Here is a 20,946-nt window from a genome sequence, read left to right as displayed (position 1 = left end):
GCCTTTGTTGTCGAGCAATGTGATAAGATGCAGGTTTTAGGTGTGTTCTTAATTTATTCCGGATTGTGGGTATAGCGAAAAGGTGCATCTTTGTGATGAGGTCGAGAGGAATATAATGCAAGGGCAAGGAGATACTATGAGGGGAAGGAAAGATCCTTTTGATGTTTAAGACAGAGGGGGTGTTTTGTATTGAATGAAGTAGGCCAAGACCTGGGGTTTTAAGTCTGAGGCCTTAATCGAAATCTCAGTCTGAGTCTTGGTCTCTCTTACCAAGTTGGAGGTGTTTGGTGGCAACGCTTAGGGCAGCATACAGAGCGTGCAAAGGGGGGCGGCGCCTCAGTTCTGGTCGTGGCAATAAATGCCCTGCAGTCGTAGATTGGTGCGTTCACCGCGATGAAACTTCTGACTTCCGATTGGAGTTGGTCTGCAGGTAAGGCAGCCGGGAGGGGGCCCACGTGGTCTACAGGTTGGAGCGCTGGGCGGACGGTGAAGTTGCAGAGGTTGGTGAAGCTTTGGTCCCTCAATGGGGCGGCTCTGAGGTTGCGATTCACCCGGTAGGAGGGCAAGAGAGCCGAAAGGAGAGTCGCGGGAGGAAAGAGCCTAAGTTTGAGGGGGTTTTTTTGGAAATTATGTTTATTAAGTTTTTCTTTAACAACCTTGAGAGGAACAATAACAAAGGAAAAAAGGAAGAGGCAGCAAGGCCTCCAATATCAAAGTATACATATGGTCAAACAATTATAACATTTGAGCAATGAGAACAGAGATTTGGAAAATAAACAGGACATTGCGAAACAGAGCATTGCAGAGCCTTGCAAATATTGCAATAACAATCAGGAATGTCCACCTTTGTTACAACACCTCTTCATCCCCCCAATCCCTCCTTCCCCCGAATCCCTCCCCTTCCCCTTTTCCGGAAGGAAAAGGGGAAGGGGAAAGGATAGATTACAAATTCGATTAGACCTTTGAGCAATATGTCATAGAGATACAAAGGAAATAGATACAATGGAAATAGAATAGAGATACAGCAAAAATGCATCAGAAGTACCACGGAAACACATCAAAAGAGGAACAGCCATATTAAAATGCGATGGTAAGACAATGGAAAAACAATAAAAATACTATAGGAATAGAATATCAAGTCCTCGTAGTGGGACTCCAAGCAAGAAATTCTAAACAGCAACTTTATACCAAGGCAATCCACTGATGGGACAACATATGGGAGAGTAGATTTCAACGGACCTAAAAAGTCTGCATAATGGAATATGGAGAGTCGTCCAGTGGGGCTTTAAATAGAACCCAAAAGTGTGGTGGTCGTAGCGGCTCTGTGCATCACTGTCTTGTTAGATAATAAGACCATTAAGTTTGTAGGCTGTGTTGATAAAGAGTCGAACGGGTTCTTCCAGATTGAGTCAGGAGGTAGAACTTCGGACCTCTAAAGTGGCGGAGCGGAAACTGTAGGTGAAAGGTAATCTGTTAAAGGTGCCCATGTCGCAACGTTGTTGCATACTTTTTTGCTGATGTGTTTCGTGCGATGGCGAATTCTGTGGCACACATGTGTACCAACTTTCGAAACCAGAGCTCGTACTTGGGCATTTTTCCCCAAAAGGGCTGCTTTCTGCAAAAATAGACCTTCTGTTTTACATAAAGAGGGCATAGTGTTCGGAAGTGTGCCGAACAGCCAAAGCATTGGATCGCGTGGTAGAGCTATGTGTAGGAATGTGGAACATATGGAACATATCTGTTCCCAGAATTCTTGTATCTTGGTGCAATCCCAGAAGCAATGATAGTAAGTCCCTTCTTCTAATTCGCACTTGGGGCAAATATTGGTGTGACATTTTTTCATTTGAAAGGCACGAGATTGCGGGATGTACAATTGCCATAAGAATTTGTAATTAGTTTCTCTTAGCAGCGCATTCTCGGATACTACATACGTGTCTTTTATGCATCTTCGGAAGTCCTCCAGTGTAATAGTGCATTTTTCCCAAAGTGTCCATTTAGCAAACAGGGCTGCTAAGAATAGTGGCCGGCTTAGTGCAATGAGTGTCGTAGCCGTTTTGGATATGGATAATTTGTTCATATAACCCGGGTAAGATCCTGGATTTTCTTAGAAGTATGAAGGGCTTCTTTTGGAAATCGGAGACTACGGATGAAGTGGCTTGCTTGCTGAAAAGCATAGTAGTCCGTATTCGGGATTGGAAAAGTGGACTGCAATTCCTGGAATGTAAGTGGCCTCCCCGAGAGCGGTTCAAAGAATTGATAAACATATGTTAGCCCCTGAGCCTGCCAGTTGTGGAAAGGTCCTTTGGTAGTTCCTGGGATGAACAGGGGATTCCCCGAGAGCTGTAAAAGAGGAGTCAAACTGGTTGAGTACTGTAATTTGTTACAGAGGGTAGTCCAAGCGCTTCTGCAGGTACGTAGGAACAGATGATTTTTTAGGTTATGTGTTAACAGATTTGGTGCTAGTTGCAATAAAGGGTTAAGAGTACGGACTCCGTACCACTCTAAGAGGTATGAGTAAGGAATATATTTGGAAGCTGCGAATAAACAATCACTTATGTAGCGGAGTGTACAGGCAAGGGTATAGGTGAGGAGGTCAGGACATCCCAGTCCCCCAGCTGTCACCGGTGTGGTAAGAACTTCCATTGATAATCTCGCCCGTTTACCCTGCCATAGAAAAAGCCGCAATTCTTTGGAAAATCGCTTATTATCCCGTTTCGTGAGCCAAATAGGTGTCATTTGCAGAATATAAAGCCATTTGGGGAGCAAGATCATTTTAACCAGTTGTATTCTCCCTGTTAGTGAAAGGGGTAAGGATTGCCATTGAAGTTTAATTACAGATTGTTCCAATAGGGGTTGAACGTTGGCCTTGTATAATAGTTGTATGTTGGTCGGCACTCGTATCCCCAAGTATTTAAGTTCTTTTGAGACCCAACGTAGAGGAAAATCTCCCGTCCATGCCGTGCGGACTGTGCTGGTGACGTCTATAGCCTCCGATTTATCTTGGTTTAAGACCTGCAAATCGTCCATATTGAAGCTGTAATCTTAAGACCTCGGGCAGTGACTGATGTGTGGAGGTTAGAAAGACTAGCACATCGTCAGCGAAAGCTGCTATTTTGAAAGCATAAGCGGGCCCACAAAGCCTTTAATAGTAGTATTTTGGTCCATTTTGCGTAATAAAGGATCAATAGCCAGAATGTAAAGCAATGGGGATAGGGGACAGCCTTGCCGCACTCCTCGTGTGAAGTGGACGTCCTCAGAGAGGTACCCATTGACTAAGATTCGTGAGATTGGGTTGCAGTACAGAAGGTGTATATAGTGCAAAAAATCTCCGCAAATCCCAAAGCGGCGAAGCGGCGAGAAAAGATATCTCCATGCAACTCTGTCGAAGGCTTTTTCTGAGTCGAATCAGATAGCGAGTGCTGGGATGCCTTAGGATTGACAGGTTTCAGTTTGATGATATTGGCATGCGGGCTTCTCCCTTTAACAAAACCCACTTGATGGGTAGAAATCAGCGAGGGTAATAGTACATTTAATCTTTCGGCTAGTACTTTCGCTAGAAGTTTTAGGTCGCAGTTTAATAATGATATTGGCCTATACGAGGAGGCAGATAGTGGATCCTTGCCTGGTTTAGGGAGGACTGTGATATGAGCCGTGTTAAATGATGGAGGAAATGTCCCCTCAAAAAGTCCATTAGTGTAGAAATTGGTTAAAGGAGTCGAGATTTGCAGTTGGAGTATTTTGTAGAAGTCATAGGAAAGTCCATCTGGCCCTGGCGACTTCCCAATTTGGGCTATGGAAATCGCTTGCGAGACTTCTTGTGGCTGGAGGGGGTCTATTTAAAAATGCCAGCTGAGAAGTAGTGAGTTCCAGGATAGTTATACCTTGAAAGAATTCAGACTCGTCTTCTTCTCCATCGTCATGATCTGGGGTGTATAGCTGGCTATAAAATTGACGAAAACATTCACAGATGGCCCTAGGGTCCGTAGTCAGGGTCCCATTTGGTAGGCACATATTATTAATAAAGGTTTTTTTCCTGGCAGTGCGGACTAAGTTTGCCAATAACCTGCCCGACTTATTACCATCTGAAAGAGGTTTTGCTCTCCTTTCTGTATATAAGATTGCGCTCTCATATGCAAATGAGTATTCAGACGTCTGAGGATATCATAGTATTCATTTCTATGTATAGTGGAAGGGAATTGAATCAGCTTGCATTTACTTTGCTCTAGCTGTTGTTCATAATCCAAGATAGCTTGATTAAGTCGTTTGCTACGTGCGTGAACGTATGAGATTATATCGCCCTGTAAAACAGCTTTGCTTGTCTCCCAGAACAATTGAGGGTCTGTGGTATGTTGCTGGTTGAACGTCGCATACTCTTTCCATTTAGTTTCCAAATACTCTTTAAATTCATGATCATTGGTTAAATAACTAGGGAATCTCCATTGCCGATCTCCCTGCGAGGAAAGCGATGAGGTAATGGTAAGCGAGACTGGAGCGTGATCTGAAATTGCTTGGGTTTCAATAGTTGCCTGTTTGATGCGAGAGAGGGAAGCTGGCGGAACAAGAATATAATCAATGCGTGAAAGAGACATGTGCGACCGAGATACATGGGTGAAGTCTTTTTCTTCCAGTTGAAGAACTCGCCATACATCTAATAGATCAAGTTGCTCGCATAAAAAAGCTATACCCTTTCTGCGTTTGGACATCTTCTTTGGTTATGGCGGACTCCTGTCTATAGTGACATCATGTGCATCATTGAAGTCCCCTAATAAAAAGAGAGTTGACCATGTCTGTGGGTTTGGAGTAGGTTGCATAAAGTTGTGAAAAAATTATGTGAATACTCGTTGGGAGCATAGACATTGCAGATCGTAACTGGCATAGCATTCCAATGACCTGTAAGCAGGACAAATCTACCGTTGGGATCCTCTATGGTTTGGATGAGTTGGAAATTCGCTGTTTTATTAATCAAGATCGCTACTCCCGCCTTCCTATGAACAGCAGCTGAATAGACACAGGTTCCCACCCAGTCTCTTTGGAGCTTTTGACTTTCTGCTCTCGTAAGATGGGTTTCTTGTATGCCCGCAATTTCTGCTTTCAGACGTTTAAGATGAGATAGTACTTTCTTGCGCTTGGCAGGTGACCCTAGCCCATTGACGTTCCATGAAATGAGTTTATTCATTTTATGTGATGCTTTTGTTTATACAGACTGCACATTGAATACCAAATTGGGACAGGAGGCGGGCCCCCAGCTTAGCCCTCTCCCATGCTCTGTCTAGGCAGATAGGTAGGTTTTGAGAGTTGGGATCCAATTTCCGGGGTAGTGGCATTGTCTCTTGGCTTACCATGGTGGCGTACATTAGGTAATTGTGTCTCCTTTGAAGTATCTCTAAATCTCTATCCAATAGAAAACTGTTGCTTCTTCCAATATCCCTCCCCCCTCATTTCTCCAACCCTGTAAGTCTGTGTAGGAAACGGCCTCTGATCTAGAGGCAGTGAGGTCATTTTTCTTGTGTACGAGTGTTGTGACTCCAAGTGTAGGGGTTTTTGATCTCCAAAAGGCCATAAAAAAAAAAAAAGTCAGGTGGCATATCTGTTCTCCCTTGATTTCTTTTTACTCCCCAAGGACCAGCGGATCTATATGTTTGTGGAATTAGATCTAGAAAGCCGGTGCTATACAGCCATGTCAAAATCCTCTGACTTAGCGTATGAAAATAGGGTCATCTTTTCAAGAGGTGTGTTATGCCCAGCTTTTCCACCTATGCTGTTTCGGGAAGTAGTGGCATGGAACATTCACTTGTCCTTAGGGCCCATAAGAGAACAGCTTCACTGGAGTAGAATACTGCACTCCCTCTAAAAGAGGGTGTGGGAGTGTGCTCTTACTGGGTGTGTGTGTGCTTCAGATATCATTAGAAAAGTGAACTCCAAAGGATAATGTGAGAATATGGGGACAGTCACAGCTGCTGATCTGCAGGTCTGAAATAGCCTTAGTCCCCTGGTAGTGTTTGTAGGAATTCAGAAGCTTTGTCCGGGGATTGGAATACATGTTGTTTGTCATTATGCCAGATTTTCAGCTTAGCTGGGTACTGGAGTGCAAATTTAATGTGCTTTTGATATAATTGGGAGCAGACCGGTGAAAAGCCTCTGCGCATCTCCGACACTCTTATAGAATAATCTTGAAAGATGCGGATTTTATTTTTCCCATAGGAAATTTCTTGTTTGGATCTATAGGCTCTCCATATGTCAGTTTTATGAGCAAAACTTAAAAGCTTTGCTATAACTAGCCGTGGCCGGTTAGAATCAGTATGTTTAGGCCCCAATCTGTGTGCTCTATTTTTAGGGTTCCCTTTAGGTCTGGCAGTTCTAGCACTTCAGGGAGCCACTGCTCCAGCAGGGCTCCCAGGTTTCTTTCTTCTACAGCCTCAGGAAACCCTAGGAAGTGGAGGTTAGCTCTGCGCTCCCTATTCTCAAGGTCATCCACTTTATCTAAGAGTTGTTGGAGCTGTTTCCCCTGTGCTTCAATCTTATTCTCTGCTCTGAGTGTGTGATCTTCTAAAACAGAGATTCTGCCTTCAGCCTGATCGATTTGGGGGGATAGCTCTGTAATGGCTGCCTGGACTTCTTCTAGCTGAGCATTAACTCCTGCTAATTTTTCATCCAGGGCTGATTTAACAACCTGTTCGATAGCAGTGAGAGTAAGCCCTGCCGCGGGAGGATCGCCGACATTTTCTCTAGCGGCGGCCATTTTGGAATCGGGACTAGCGGCGGCCATTTTGGAATCGGGCGGCCATTTTGTGGCCATCGGGGGCGGCGTTTTATTCATAAAGCGCACGATGGACATAAGCACTTACTTCTGCCAATTTTTAGCGAGTGTGGAGTCTGAGATGCAGGTTTGATTCGGGCCGATGGAGCACAGGCACTCGGAGCTCAAGGATTCCCTTCCTCCCCGGCTCACCACATCACGTGACCTCCTAAGTTTGAGTTTGAGGGGCTTTTTCCTCGCTTCTTGCGTCAGTTCCGTGCCATGGTTAGATTACTGGCTTCTGATTGGTGTCAGTGCGCACGGAAGGCAGTTGGGGGGGGGGGGGGGAGGTCCACGTGGTCTGCTGGTTGGAGCACTGGGCGGTCAGTGAAGGGCTTCGGCGGTCGGTGGGTTAAACCCGGCAGGAGGGCAGGTGAATCGAAAAGAGAGTCGCCGGAGTTGAGGGGGAAGGAGACCAAAAGCACTCAGGGTTCGGTAGGGATGCACTACTGGGCTGCACTACTGGGCACACAAAGGGGCAGGCCCCTTTGTCGCGCGGTGCCCCTAGAGGGGCTTTGATTTAAAGCCCCTCTAGGGCCTCGTGTGATAGGCTAGCCGGGAGGGAGACCGCTGCGATTGGCTGGTCTCGGAGGGCAGGCTCTGGGGCTGATCGCACGTGAGGACTTGGTAGGGCAGATGGCACTGGCACCTCGTGGTCGGCGGCAGATCTGCCATGGGTAAGTACAGGATTTAAAAGGGCCTTACCCCGGTGGGTCTGTGGCGCCGACTGCGCAGGCCTTCCCAGCAGCGTTCAGTGGAGAAAGAGGGTTCGCGCCGAGGCAGCTCTTTGAGTTATCGTAATATGAGTGTATGCGTCCAGGAAGTCCAGAGAGCAGAGCCAGTCTCCTCTTTGTAGAAGAGGAAGAAGCGAGCCCAAGGTTACCATCATGAACTTCTCTCGCTGGAGGTACTTGTTGAGGGCATGTAGGTCCAGAATAGGACAAACACCTCCCGATTTTTGGGGGATTAGAAAGTACCAGGAATAGAACGCTAGGCCATGCTGAAAATATGGTACGGGTTCTATTGCTTTGGACTGGAGAAGGAGGGAGACCTCTTGATCCAGAAGAATGGAATGATCGGATGTTCTCTACATTGGTAGAGGTGGAGAGTCCGGTGGCACGGAGAGAAAGTTCAGATGGTAACCCTGAGCAATTATCGCCAGTACCCATTGGTCTGAGGTGATTGAGTGCCATATGTTGTGGACATGGCACAATCGACCTCCCACTGGTATGTGAGGCAGTGGAATCTGGCTGCTGCTCTCTAGGTAGAAGTCAAAAACCGGAAGCAGGCCCTGGTTGAAGAGCTGCTTGTGGTTTTTGTTTACGTGTTTGACGAGACTGTACTTTTTGAAAAGGTCTCGTGGCATGGGATCTGGTTGGTGGCGGTTAGGACTTCTTCAGGCGGAAGAATGACTTTTTAGAGTCCTTCCTGAAGGGCTGCTTAGAAGAATAGTCGGAAGGCATCAGACAGTGCTGTCTTAGGGTCTCATGATGGTCTTTTAGTTCTGCCACCGTCCGTTGAATCTGTTCGCCAAACAGATTATCTCCGACAGAAGGCAGGTCGGACAACCTGTCTTATACTTCAGGGCGAAGGTCAGAAGACTTGAGCCAGGCCCAACTTCTCACCGATATAGCAGCTGCAGGTACTCTAGTAGAAGTATCAAAGATGTCATAAGATGTTCTGATCTCATGCTTGCCTGCCTCAAAACCCTTGTTTACTAGGGTTTGGAGCTGTTAATGAAATAGCTGAGGCAGGGAGTCCGACAAGTCTTGTATCTGCTTAAAAAGGACCCTGTTATATTGGGTCATATAGAGCTGATAGGCGCAATCCGGGAGATGAGCATTGACCCTTGGAACACTCGGCGACCAATGGCATCTAGAAACTTCTGTTCCTTGCCAGGGGGAACAGAAGAGTGAGGCTTTGACCTCTTTGCTCTCTTCTGTGCAGACTCCACCACTACAGAGTGGTGATCCAATTATGTTTTCTGAAAGCCTGGAGCTGCCTGCACCAAATAGGTAGTGTCAGCTTTCCTGTGGACTGGAGGAATGGAGCCAGGATGTTCCCAGTTCTTCTTCAGGAGATCCAGAAGAACCTGGTGGATAGGAATGGAGGTTATTACCTTGGGAGCAACTCCCATCATCTGATGTCTGTCATCCTGTTCAGTCTGTAATTGGAAAGGAACCAATTCAGACATTTCCCTTACAAAATTTATAAAGGAGAGGTCCTCTGGAGGAGGACTCTTCCTACTTTCAGTGAGTGAAGGTGGTGAAGGTAAATCATCGGTGTCTGGAGAGGAATCATCAGTCCAGGTGTCGTAGGGATCAGCACCTGTCCATCTAGGAACTAGAGGGGGCAGGGTGGTGGAATACCTGAAGGTCCTGGTCTAGGCTCTGAAGGAATCGGAGGAATTATTGGAGGCACCGATGAAGGCATCGAAAGCACCGGCGCAGGCATCGAGGGCATCGATGGATGGCTCGGTGGCGCCGACGGACGTATCGGCACTGATGGTTGGATTGGTGGCGAGGGATGTATCAGCATCGATGGCTGAGGCAGAACTCCCGATGGAGGGATGCGGAACGGTGTTTCTCCCCCGATGACAATGTAAGTGGGGAGGGCACTGGAGCCATCGGAGACCCGGGATCCATCGGTGGAAAAGCGGCAATGAGCGCTTCCATCCTGGAGAGCAGCAGTGCTAACGCTGCTGGAATCGGGTTGGTGCTCGGTTCCACAATCAGTACCGGTGTCGGTGCCGGAGGAACCTGGAGTCATTGCATCGCCTTGTCGATGGCCTCCTGAACCATCCGGACCAGTTCTTCTCAGAGACCTGGAGCAAGCAGCCCCGGCTCCGGAACAGAAGAAGGAGGCAGAGGCATAGCCGGAGGAACCACCGTTAAAGGCGGAGTCGCGGCTCCCGATCCCCTGTGGGGTGAGGGTTGCCTCGGTCGCAGAAAAGGTCAGTGCCTTTTCTGGACGGGGTTTCTGCGACGGCGGCTCAGACGATGGGGAGGTCGATGATTTCGCTCCCTCGATGGTCCGAGACTTACGGTGTCGATGGTGATGTTTGTCTCTATGATCCCCTCGGTCCTGAGGGGGAGTAGAGAGTGTCAAAGGCCGAGAAGTCGTCGATGCTGGGCAGTCACCGGACGGTGGTCGATGCTGGCACAAAGTTGACGGTGCCGGCTCTGACGACGTCGATGCAATGGACAGAATCGGGGTTTGAGCATGGAAGAGAAGTTCCATCTTCTCCATTCTGGCCTTGCGACCTTTTGGTGTCATTAGGGCACATTTGGTGCAGGTCAAGACATTGTGCTTGCGACCTAGACACATAACACAGACTTTTTGGGGGTCTGTGATGGACATGGTGCGATTACAATCCGGGCACCGACGGAACCCCGACGCCATGGCAAAAATCGAGCTGCAGTACGGTCGACGTCCAGTAGGCTGCGAGGGCCAAACTCGACGGTAATCGACTGAAAACGGGTAGAAACTTACCGGAGTACCGCAGACTGACAAAAGTTAAAGGAGGGACCCCTGTGGGGCAAATTAACTTTTAGTAATTCCATGAGGAAAATTCCTGTCAGGAATCTCTACAGAGCTCCTTTACCGTGAGGCTACTGCTACGCGGAAAAAAGAAGACTGAAGGGGGACCCTGCTGGTTGCAGGGTTAGTGCCATGTTGGGCATGACCAGTAGGGGCCAGTCAAAGTTCTGGAAACTTTGACAGAATTTTTCCGTGGTTGGGCTCCATCCTGTGATGTCACCCATATGTGAAGTCTACCATCCTGCTTGTCCTGTGAGAAACATTTATCTTTTCAATGCTTATGCTTTTTCCTATTGTCTTCGGATGGATTCTTTTCCAATTTTTGAATGAAGGTTTTTTTTGGCTAAAATAGCCTCTTTCACGTCGCCTTTTAACCAAGCTGGGAGTACATCAAGAATTTGTTGACTGGATGAAAAAATCTAGGGAAAGTAGGTGAGCAGTGGGCAAAAGTAAGGCGCTATTGTAAGTTTAATTAATTTTTACATTAGGAAAATAAAGAGCAAAAAGAGACCATTAGGGTTTTCTAAACAGGCAGCTGAAAAGGTAAGGGAGAAAAGCTTAGCTTTCATAAACTAGAAGAGATCACAGAAAGAGGAAGACGACAATATCTGGAAAAATTAAGAGAAGCTGGAAAAGTAGTCATGAATGTAAAAATTCAAATAGAAGAAAAAATAGCATATACAGTAAAATGGAGGGTCAAGACTTTTTTGCTTAATAAATATTTCTGTTTGGGTGATAACTGTGGAACAGCCTGGAGTAGGACCATATAAAGCAAACACAAGTAAGATTGGAAGTGAGGTAATCCTCAATCGATTTTCATAACAGTGTGTTCCGGAGGAACTAACTAAACAAAGTAGATAAGGTGATGGGGGTCAGATGGAATACATCCAAGAATACTATGGAAACTTAGAGATGTCCTGGCAGCTCCACTGCCTGACCTTTTCAATGCTTCTTTAGAGTCAAGAGTAGTTCTGGAGGACTGGAGACAGGCGTATGTGGTTCCTATTCATAAATGTGAAAGTAAGGGAGGTGGTGAGCAAATGGAATTGCTACTAAAACAGAGATAGTGCATTTTATGGAATCCAATGGATTGCAAGACCTGAGGCAGCATTGTTTTACCAGAGGTAAAATTAATCAGATGAATCTAATAAATTTCTTTCACTGGGTGACAAGATAGAGTGCTAGATAGATGGATTTTATTAAGGCCTTTGACATGATTCCACGTAGAAAACTTATAAATTGAATGTCCTTGGTATGGGAATAAACTGAGTTAGAAACTGGCTTAGTAGCAATCAACAAAGAGTAGTGGTAAGTGGAGTTTTCTCTGAGGAGAGGGGTGTTACTAGCTTTGTGTCTCAAGGATCGGTCCTTGTACCGATTCTTTTCAACCTTTTCTTGAGTGACGAAGTGGAAGAATCCTTGGGAAAGGTTTGTCTTTTTGCCATGATGCCAAAATCTATAACAGGGTGGAAACCCAGGAAGGCATGGAAACCATGAGGAGGGATCTAGCAAAGCGTGAAAGATAGTCTAGGGTTTGGCAGGTAAGATTTAATGCTAAAAAATAGAGAGCAATGTATTTAGCATGCAAAAACAAAGGCATAGGTACAGTATTGGAGATGAAATTCTTCTACGCACAAAAGAAGAGCGAGATTTGGTGTTGATTGTATCTGATTATCTTAAGGTGGCAAAACAGGTTGATAAAGTGATGGCAAAAACCAGAAAAATGCTTGGCTGTATAGGGAGAGGAATGGTCAACATCAAAAGGGAGATGATATTGCCCCTGTACAGGTCCCTGGTGAGAACTAATTTGGAATACTGTGTACAATTCTGAATCTTGACAAGGATATAAACAGGATAGAGTCAATCCAGAGGGTGGCTATTAAAATGGTCAGGGGCCAATGGGAGAATGAATTCCAATGCTACCACACACAAAAACAGATCAAGAGGATTCAGCTTGGGGGGTGCTGTTCGCCGCAAATGTGTGCAGACGCGTGACGGCAGAGCTCTGTGCACCCGCCCACCAAAAGACCCACAAAACAGCTTAAAAACGCGCACAACTCAGCGAATTTTCACTGCAAAAGTGAGTGACACCCTTGTGCTATAACGCGCTATGGCCACGAAACGGAAACCGATGGATTTAAAGCAATTCTCGTATGAGAAACTGCCGGGCGATTCGGGGCAAGATGGCGCCGAGGCCACGACTAGCGATCCGAGCACCCTCAGAGAAGACACGGAGCAGCCGGGAGACTTAAGTTTCACTCGCAGGCAACCTGACCCCGCTGAAATTCTTACTCGCTCAGAGGCCAGGACTTGGTTCATGGAACTAAGGGCTGATTTAAAGCAGCATAGAGAAGACATTATGGCCTCAATGGCAGATTTGAAAGAGGACCTGGCTGCCTTAGGGAACAGGGTGGACGACGCTGAGAACCGGATTGATGGGCATGGGGAGTCTATTAACTCCCTTATTTCGCAGCAGACAATAATTTCTTCTGACTTAGCCCTCCTGCAAAATAAAGTGGAGGATCTCGAAAACAGAAGCAGGCGCAATAACCTGCGCATACGAGGGGTTCCTGAAATTCCAGAATATGCAGGGGTGGCTGAGACGGCGGCTCAAATTTGTGCCTATATACTGCAGCAAGCATCGGCGGGGGAGTCGGTGGAGCCCGCACATGGCGATGACATAAAATTTGAGAGGGCACACCGCGCGCTGGGGCCTAGAGCGGACCAGAGGCCCAGGGATCTGGTGTTGTGCTTCACCAGCTACCCCCTCAAGGATAAGATATATACCGCAGCAAGGAATATGAAGGACATTAAATGGAATAACCATCAGATCTCTATATACCAGGATCTGTCGCCGGTCACCTTGAAGAAGAGATTTGAACTTTGGGAAGTAACGGCGCAGCTGCGTGAGCGGAACATTCGGTACCGGTGGACATACCCATTTGGACTCACCTTTCAGGTCCAGGGTGTGGGATATAAAATCACATCATTGGAGGAAGCACCGGGAGTCTTTTCCCAGGCCCAGCTGCCGGTTCAGTTTCTCCATCCAACTGGAAAGCAGTCCCAACCCCAGAGGGACATCGCACCTAGATGGCAAAGGGCGGATAAGGGTGGAAAGAGACTGAGACGTCAGGCTGGAGCGCGAAGTGTTGTGGCACTGGACAAGGGATGACATTTTTTTTTTTTTTCTTCTATCATTCTCATTGTTGGATGTTCTGGTTTACTGTTTCATTTCCCGAGTGTGGAGATAGAGGCTACAGCCTTCTTTGCTGGAAAGGATTGCACTTTGTTTTGACTTCAGGGATCTAGCTTCTGCTGAGACAGCGAGGCGTGAGAACTTTTTTCCAGGAGTTGGTGTTTTCCATGGGTCTTTTATTATTATCTGTATGTATCAGGTTTACCGCAGTGGGCGGGGAGGTCACAGAGGGAGGGGCACACTTTGCATGCACCAAAACAGACCTCCAGAGGTGGAGTATCCTCCTTGGCTGTTAGGGGATACAATAGAATTTTTTTTGGGGTTACACTGGTATTTCAGGGGATACGAAGGGGCGAGAACGACTTCTTAAGTGGGTGGTCATTGGAGTAAACATGGGGCGGATGCTACTACTGGTTGCAGTGTTTCAGGTTGCTGGGCTGACTGGTCAGATATGGCGGTGGCTGGTCCAGGGCCTGTTGGCTCTCCTTTCTATTGGGTAAATGGCGACTAAATTATTATCCCTTAATGTAAAAGGCATTAATACACCGCGCAAGCGCTCCCTCTTGCAGAGAGAACTACGCAGGCAGGGGGCGGGGGTAGTTTTCATACAGGAAACGCATATTCGGAAACATCACCAAAGATTATTGCAATTCCCTCAATACCCAGTTACACATTGGGCCGCCAGCACAAAAAATGCAAAATATGCAGGGGTGGGCATACTGTTCGCGTCTACTTTTGCTCATGAAGAGCTGTTTCACCTATATGACCCCCAGGGGCGCTATGTGCTGGTTAAGGTTCGAGTGGGTAAGCAGGTCTTTACTCTCGTTAATGTTTATTTCCCTAACGCACATAAAACTCAGTTTATACAGGAAATTAGCGAGTTATTACATCATCACCATGAGGGGGAACTTGTAATAGGGGGATGGTGTGAGCTTTTAGAGGACTGGGGTTTAATCGACATTTGGAGGGCTAGATACCCGAATTCTCGTGCTTATACTTTCTTTTCTCATGTTCACAGCACTTATACTAGGATAGACTGTTTTTTTATATCCAAGACACTGCAGACCTCTGTTCGCCAAACGGATATAGATAACATTACATGGTCTGATCATGCTCCAATTTGGTTGGTGTGTCATTTTCAAGATACTAATATAGGGTTTCGACCATGGCGACTTAACGATGGTTTATTTAAAGATAATGCCTTCACCGGCCAAATGGAGACGACTTTGAAAGACTATTTTCAGAATAATCAAACAGAGGGTATGTCGCCGTTAGTTATATGGGAATGCTCCAAAACGGTGGCCCGGGGGGCCTGTATTGCTAGGGCAGTATATTGTAATAGGGAGCGGGAGAGACAGAGGCGTGAATGGCTGAAGGAATTAGCTACTTTGACCCAATCGCACAGTCGCACTCAATCAGCAGCCCTTTATCAGCAGATACTTCGCCTTAAAGATAAACTGAGGGCCTTGGAAGATACTGCCATCAGTCATCAACTAATGCTACTCAAACAGCAATATTTTGAGGGAGGGAATAAGGCGGGAAAATACCTGGCCAGACAGTTAAAAGCGGCTCAGGCTAGAACAATGGTATCTAAAATACAAACTGCACAAGGCCATATGACTACACTGCCAGAGGATATTCGAAAAGCCTTCACTGATTTTTATTCTGCACTTTACACTCGGGATCCCCATATTCAAACCAGGGACATAGAGCAGTATTTGAGCACAGTGAGTTTGCCTGCCCTTAACGAGTCTCGGCAACTCGTTTTGGACAAGCCAATCGGCACTGCTGAAGTATTAGCTGCCATTAAACAGCTTAAACCCGGAAAAGCTCCTGGCATGGATGGCTTTACGGGAGTTTATTATCGTAAGTTTGCTTCTCATCTAGCTGAGCCCCTAACAAACGCCTTTAATTCTCTTCTTGAGGGAAAAACTCTAACGAACGATTCGAATACCGCCGGGATCACCATACTGGCAAAACCAGGCAGGGATCCAGTCAAATGTAGCTCTTACCGTCCCATTTCATTAATCAATATCGATTTAAAAATTCTGGCCAGGGTATTGGCGGCTAGGCTTAATGGGATTCTCCCAGATCTGATACATAATGATCAGGTGGGTTTTGTTCCAGGACGACTGGCCGCAGATAATGTTAGGAGGATAGTGAACATTGTAGATATCGTCCAACGAAAAAAAATCCCAGCGGTGCTCCTGGCATTAGATGCGGAAAAAGCATTTGACCTCGTCCATTGGGAGTTTTTGTTTAAAGTGTTAGGAAAAATGGGATTTGGGGATAATTTCCTGATGTGGCTCAAGAAGCTATATGAGCATCCTTTGGCTAGAGTGAAGGCTAATGGAGGATATGGGCCCCCTTTTGACATTCAACGGGGAACCAGACAGGGATGCCCACTATCCCCCTTGCTGTTTGCACTGTTTTTGGAACCATTTGCCACTAGAGTGCGAGAGGCCGGGAACATTAAGGGGATCTGGGGAGGCTCTGTACATTCCAAAATATCACTCTTCGCTGATGATGTTATGTTGACGCTTTCTGACCCTGAAACCTCTTTGCAGGGGGTAATGGATGAACTCCAGGGATTTTCGGCAGTTTCTGGAATGCGAATTAATTATGACAAATCTGAAATTCTAAATTTGACATTACCCCCTACCACAGCGAATAGTCTTAAACGACAATTTCCTTTTCTGTGGGCCTCTTCCTGTTTGAAATACTTAGGTGTTAAGATTGGATCCCATACCGACCAATTGTTTGATTTAAATTACACACCCTTGGTGGCCACTATCCGTGAGAATTTAAGGAGGTGGGACCGTCAAGTCTTTTCCTGGTTGGGGCGACTAGCTATTATAAAAATGAATATCCTCCCTCGTTTTCTGTATTTCTTCACCACTATCCCTATTAGTCTGCCTGCAGCCCTTCTCAAAAAATGGCAGCAACTTATTTGCGGCTTCATATGGAGGAAACGACCTCCCAGGGTTGCAAGGTCTATTCTCTATTTGCCAAAAAACAGGGGAGGATTGCATTTGCCTAATTTACTGTGGTACTATTATGCTGCCCAGTTACGCGCCTTGGTGGCATTACATGGAATTAGAGACACCCCTCAGTGGGTTAAGTTTGAACAGGGGTTACTGGGGCCCTTTCCTATTGCTGCGTTGCCCTGGCAGCCTAGTACCTCTTGGGACAAATTTGATTACTATCCATATGTCCTGCGTACTACCATGCAGATATGGCACCACTGGAAAACGGAGCTGGTAGGACCCGAACACCATTCCTTGTTAACCCATTTATTTACCAATACTGTAGTGCCTAGTTCAGAACGGTCAGTGGGCATTCGATATTGGCGGAAGATTGGGGTTCTACGCTTAGGCCATATAATCCAGCAGGGTAAGATGCTCACTAGACAGCAACTCAGTGATTTACATTCTGGGAGCACCATAGATTTCCTGTTGTACGCTAGGGTCTCATCCTTCATACAAACCGGTTTGCGGAGGGGTACCTTGAGACTCAAAAATACCCTGTTTGAGACCTTATGCCAGCACGCTTCGGTCATTAAGGGAATCATATCAAAAATCTATGCTATGTTTAATAGTAAGTCATTAGTGGTACACAAATATAGGGCACTATGGGACTTAGATTTTCCAGGGAGCCTGGGGGACAGCTAGCAAGTGCTCCATCTCAGCGGGGTTACAAGAAAATAGTTATAAAATGCTATTTAGATGGCACCATACACCACAAGCGCTGCATAGATTTTACCCCACTATACCTGATTGCTGCTGGAGAGGTTGTGGGGCACAGGGCACCTACCTTCACATTTGGTGGACATGTCCATGTATACAAGGTTTTTGGACGGGGGTGAATCAGTGGATTTCGCAACTCCTTGATATAACATGTAACGCATGTCCCTGGCAGGTTTTGCTGGGTGCGCCTATGGCAGAATATAATACTTATACACAGAAATTGATATTGCAAATCTTTATTGCTGCGAGGACAGAGTTGGCGTTACATTGGAAACAAATCACGATACCAGCACTGGCTGCAGTACAACGCCGACTTTTCTCGTTATACCAACTGAATAGGCTTACAGCTGTTCACCATAATCGTATACCCTCCTTCCAGGCAATATGGGGCCCTTATAAAAAATGGATGGATGACAATAATACCATCTAAAGTTTCCAGTTCTAGAGGTATTTTGGCTAACCATCCATTAGTAGTGCCACTTATCGCTCATATCGTACCTTCATTTTACAGGCTACTGTTTATGACAACCAGTGTGGGGGGAGGGGGGGGGGGAGATGAAGAGTTTGACGACGAAGACTATCCATGTTCATTTTCGCTTCTAATCGTTGATGTATAATGGTTGCAACATGTTATTGATTACACTTTGTATGATGTACTGTTCTTATAGTTTGCAAATAAAAAAAGATTAAACACAAAAAAAAAAAAAAAAAGAGGATTCAGCTTGCTCAGTAAACCTTTTCCTAGATTTTGGAGAAAACTGTTGAAGATATTCCACATGGGCTCTATCTGATGACATCATCCCCATGTGTGACTGGTCATCCTATCTGTCCTAAGAGAATTTGGTTGCTTAAATGCTGGTGTTTTAAGCAACAGTTTTCTTATTTAGATATTTGGGGCTATGAAGTCCACACATTTTTTCCTAGAGGAAACAAAATGCTAAATAATGGAAAATGTTTAACTTACTGTATACATTTTTACTCCTTGAATTTCCTCTATTAGTTGTGCTTTCTGTCTCAAAACTGGGGCTCTGTTTTCTACTGGAGACAGCTTCACAAAATGACATTTTTGAATCTGTTAAGAGAAAAAAATTTGGTCACACAGATGTACAGAAACAGTATTTATCAAAATCTCTTAGCAGCACAGTTGAGAAAATAGCAATTAAAATAAATTCTAATTTGTTAACATTATTGCAGCACAATTTTCTTCATAAAGTGCCAGATGTAGAATTTCAGAATATCTTTCCAAAACTCAGTTTTAAAATTTAAAAATTAAAAGTGAAAAAGGTGAACAAGTACAAAATCTAAAAACAACTTTGTTATGATTGCTCTACATTGATGAAGCATGGCAATTTCCTTACTGTCAGTTCCTGTTCTTTTATTGTGTTTTAAATGTATAGAATTATTTCCATAAATTATCAAATAAAGCACTTGAAAAGAAAACAAGCTCCCAACAAGGCCATTTCAATCACTGATTCAGACATCCCAGTTCAAAAGCTCTGAGTCTCCCTGCAAATAAGTCTTTGTTAATTTCACTCTCCGAAACAGCTGCCAAAGATGGGCCTCAGCCAGTCACATCTATCCTGAAGTGCTGCTGGACTCCCTGGGTGCAAAGGAAATGACCCTTAGTTGGAAACCCAGCAGTGGAGAGATGCCATACCTCAGGGTAATGTACATTTAGCTAAGAGAGAACTTTGGGGTGAAGAGAGCACTTTTCAGCTGTGGAGCCCTTGGCTCTCCTGTCAATGAATTTGAGGTCTCAAACATCGTTTTTGCAACAAAAAGGAATACATCATTCCAAAAAAGGAACTTGATAGTTCTGAACGGCAGGTTTGAGATTTACACTCTCTCATTGTAGTGGTGAGAGGGCAGACTCAGATATCAACTAGAGGGCTTTCCAATAGAGCTCCAGCAATGTGCATCTAAAAGGTGATAGCTATCTTGACATTTCCTGATCATCTGTCAAATCCTCTTATATAAACTCCTAAAGCATTCAGGGACAATGGGTTATTTGTGCTCAGAGTGATAAATTCAACATCAATGTTTTAAAACCAATAAAAACAAAACAAGCAAAGGCAGTTCATAGGATCCCAATTCCATTCCCTCCTCAGTAACATTCCTTCCATTCTAGAATAAGCACTTCTCTAGTATAAATATATGTAAAACTTTATCTCAATAAAAGTAATATGCTATTTATTGCAGAATTCAGATGAACTCATTTCAGTCTTGCATGGACCAGCAACTTCAGATCTAACTGCTTTAAAAGTTAATAGCAAGACAATTGGGTGGGGGGGGGGGGGGTGCTTGTGAGCAGCTACAAGATGGCTGCCTAAGATCTGACTCCCTAAGAACAGTTCTGATTTTGATCATTTTTTTTCTGGATCTTAACAACTTAGGATCCAAAATTTACGAAAATTGTGATGGCTGTTGAAGCAGCGTCCAGCCACGAACGAGTAAAACAAGATCCTCAGACTCCAGAGAAATCAACATTCAACAGATGGCGTAGGCAGATTTGGAGCTCTCTGAAACTAAGCAGTCAAGGATATGATGAAAACTAATATGGACAATATTAATGCTATCCATTCAGATGTCACGGAGCGTTCTCATCAAGTGCCTGTTTTTCAGGAATGCCAGAAGAGCATCAAACAAGCTGCTGTGTCATTATCCTCATTGCTGGGCCCAATGCAAGCGATATAAAAAATATATCATCTTCTGTGCAGGGCCTCTCAAACCACAATCCTGGAATAATGTCAGAGTTCTTAATGTGTCTGAAGGAATGGAGGGCTTGAATGTTGTGGCCTTTTCATCAGAGCTAATACCGGAGTGCTTGGGTTTTCATTTTCTTTCATCTCTAGAAATTGAATGGGCTCATCGGATTCCTTTCCAGATCTTTGAAAAATGCCAGATTTCCCAGAATGAAAATTTTTAAGCTGCTAAGATAGCCACAGACACATAAGATCCTGTCTACGGCCCAGGTCAAGGCTCTTATTTCTTAAAAGGGATATTCTCTTCTTTTTTGTGCCTGACTTAGCCAAAATTACATCTGCCAGAAGGAAGGCTTTTTTGGCATTGTGTCCAGTGAGGATGAAGGTCACCTGCCACAACAAGACACAAACATCTGACTCTACAAAGTCGAGAAGCTAGGCAAGTTATGATGACATGAACACTGCAAGACTTAGCATGATATAAATAACCTGATGTTTTGACTTCTCCACTTTTGGTTTACTAGAGTTATTTCTTATTGCGGGCCAAATATGCCATATTTTTAATATTGGACTCTGTGCTGGCTCCAGTAGAAATATTTGTTCTATAATCTTCATGACTGTGAACTAGTTTTTTTGAGCTATTTTGCTTGATTTTTCCTTTTGGTATTTTTTCTTTGCAGTAGAGGAGGACCGGAAGCGCCGTTAGGCACGCAAATCTCAAACCCTTCCATTAACTGAGTGAAGATTAATTTAACGGTGGTTAAAGAGGATTGGTAAGTATAGCTTTCAGCAATTTTTGGACTTATAAACGTTTGGTGAAAGGTGAAATTAAGGGATATATTCTTTAGAGTTTTTGTGTGTGTGAGATAATAAGCAAGCCAGAGATAGTTAATTCTAGTGTCTGTCTTTCCCACCCACTCAACCCTTGATTTTTAGGCACGAGACACTTTCTCATTAAAAATCAAT

General features: G+C 45.1%; 1 protein-coding gene across 4 annotated transcripts in view; it reads right to left on the bottom strand.

Annotated features, from left to right (window-relative positions):
* Positions 1–20,946, bottom strand: part of LOC115084728 (serine-rich adhesin for platelets-like) — an 859,145-nt gene that overhangs the window by 519,339 nt on the left and 318,860 nt on the right. For all 4 annotated transcript variants that reach the window (XM_029589967.1, XM_029589968.1, XM_029589969.1 and 1 more), the window contains exon 7: positions 18,243–18,350. In XM_029589967.1, the coding sequence (XP_029445827.1) occupies positions 18,243–18,350 (108 nt within the window). The remainder of the gene's footprint in view (positions 1–18,242; positions 18,351–20,946) is intronic.

The sequence above is a fragment of the Rhinatrema bivittatum genome, chromosome 2 (assembly GCF_901001135.1).
Source record: "Rhinatrema bivittatum chromosome 2, aRhiBiv1.1, whole genome shotgun sequence".
In the NCBI taxonomy this organism is placed as follows: domain Eukaryota; kingdom Metazoa; phylum Chordata; class Amphibia; order Gymnophiona; family Rhinatrematidae; genus Rhinatrema; species Rhinatrema bivittatum.
This window is presented reverse-complemented; position numbering and strand designations above follow the sequence as displayed.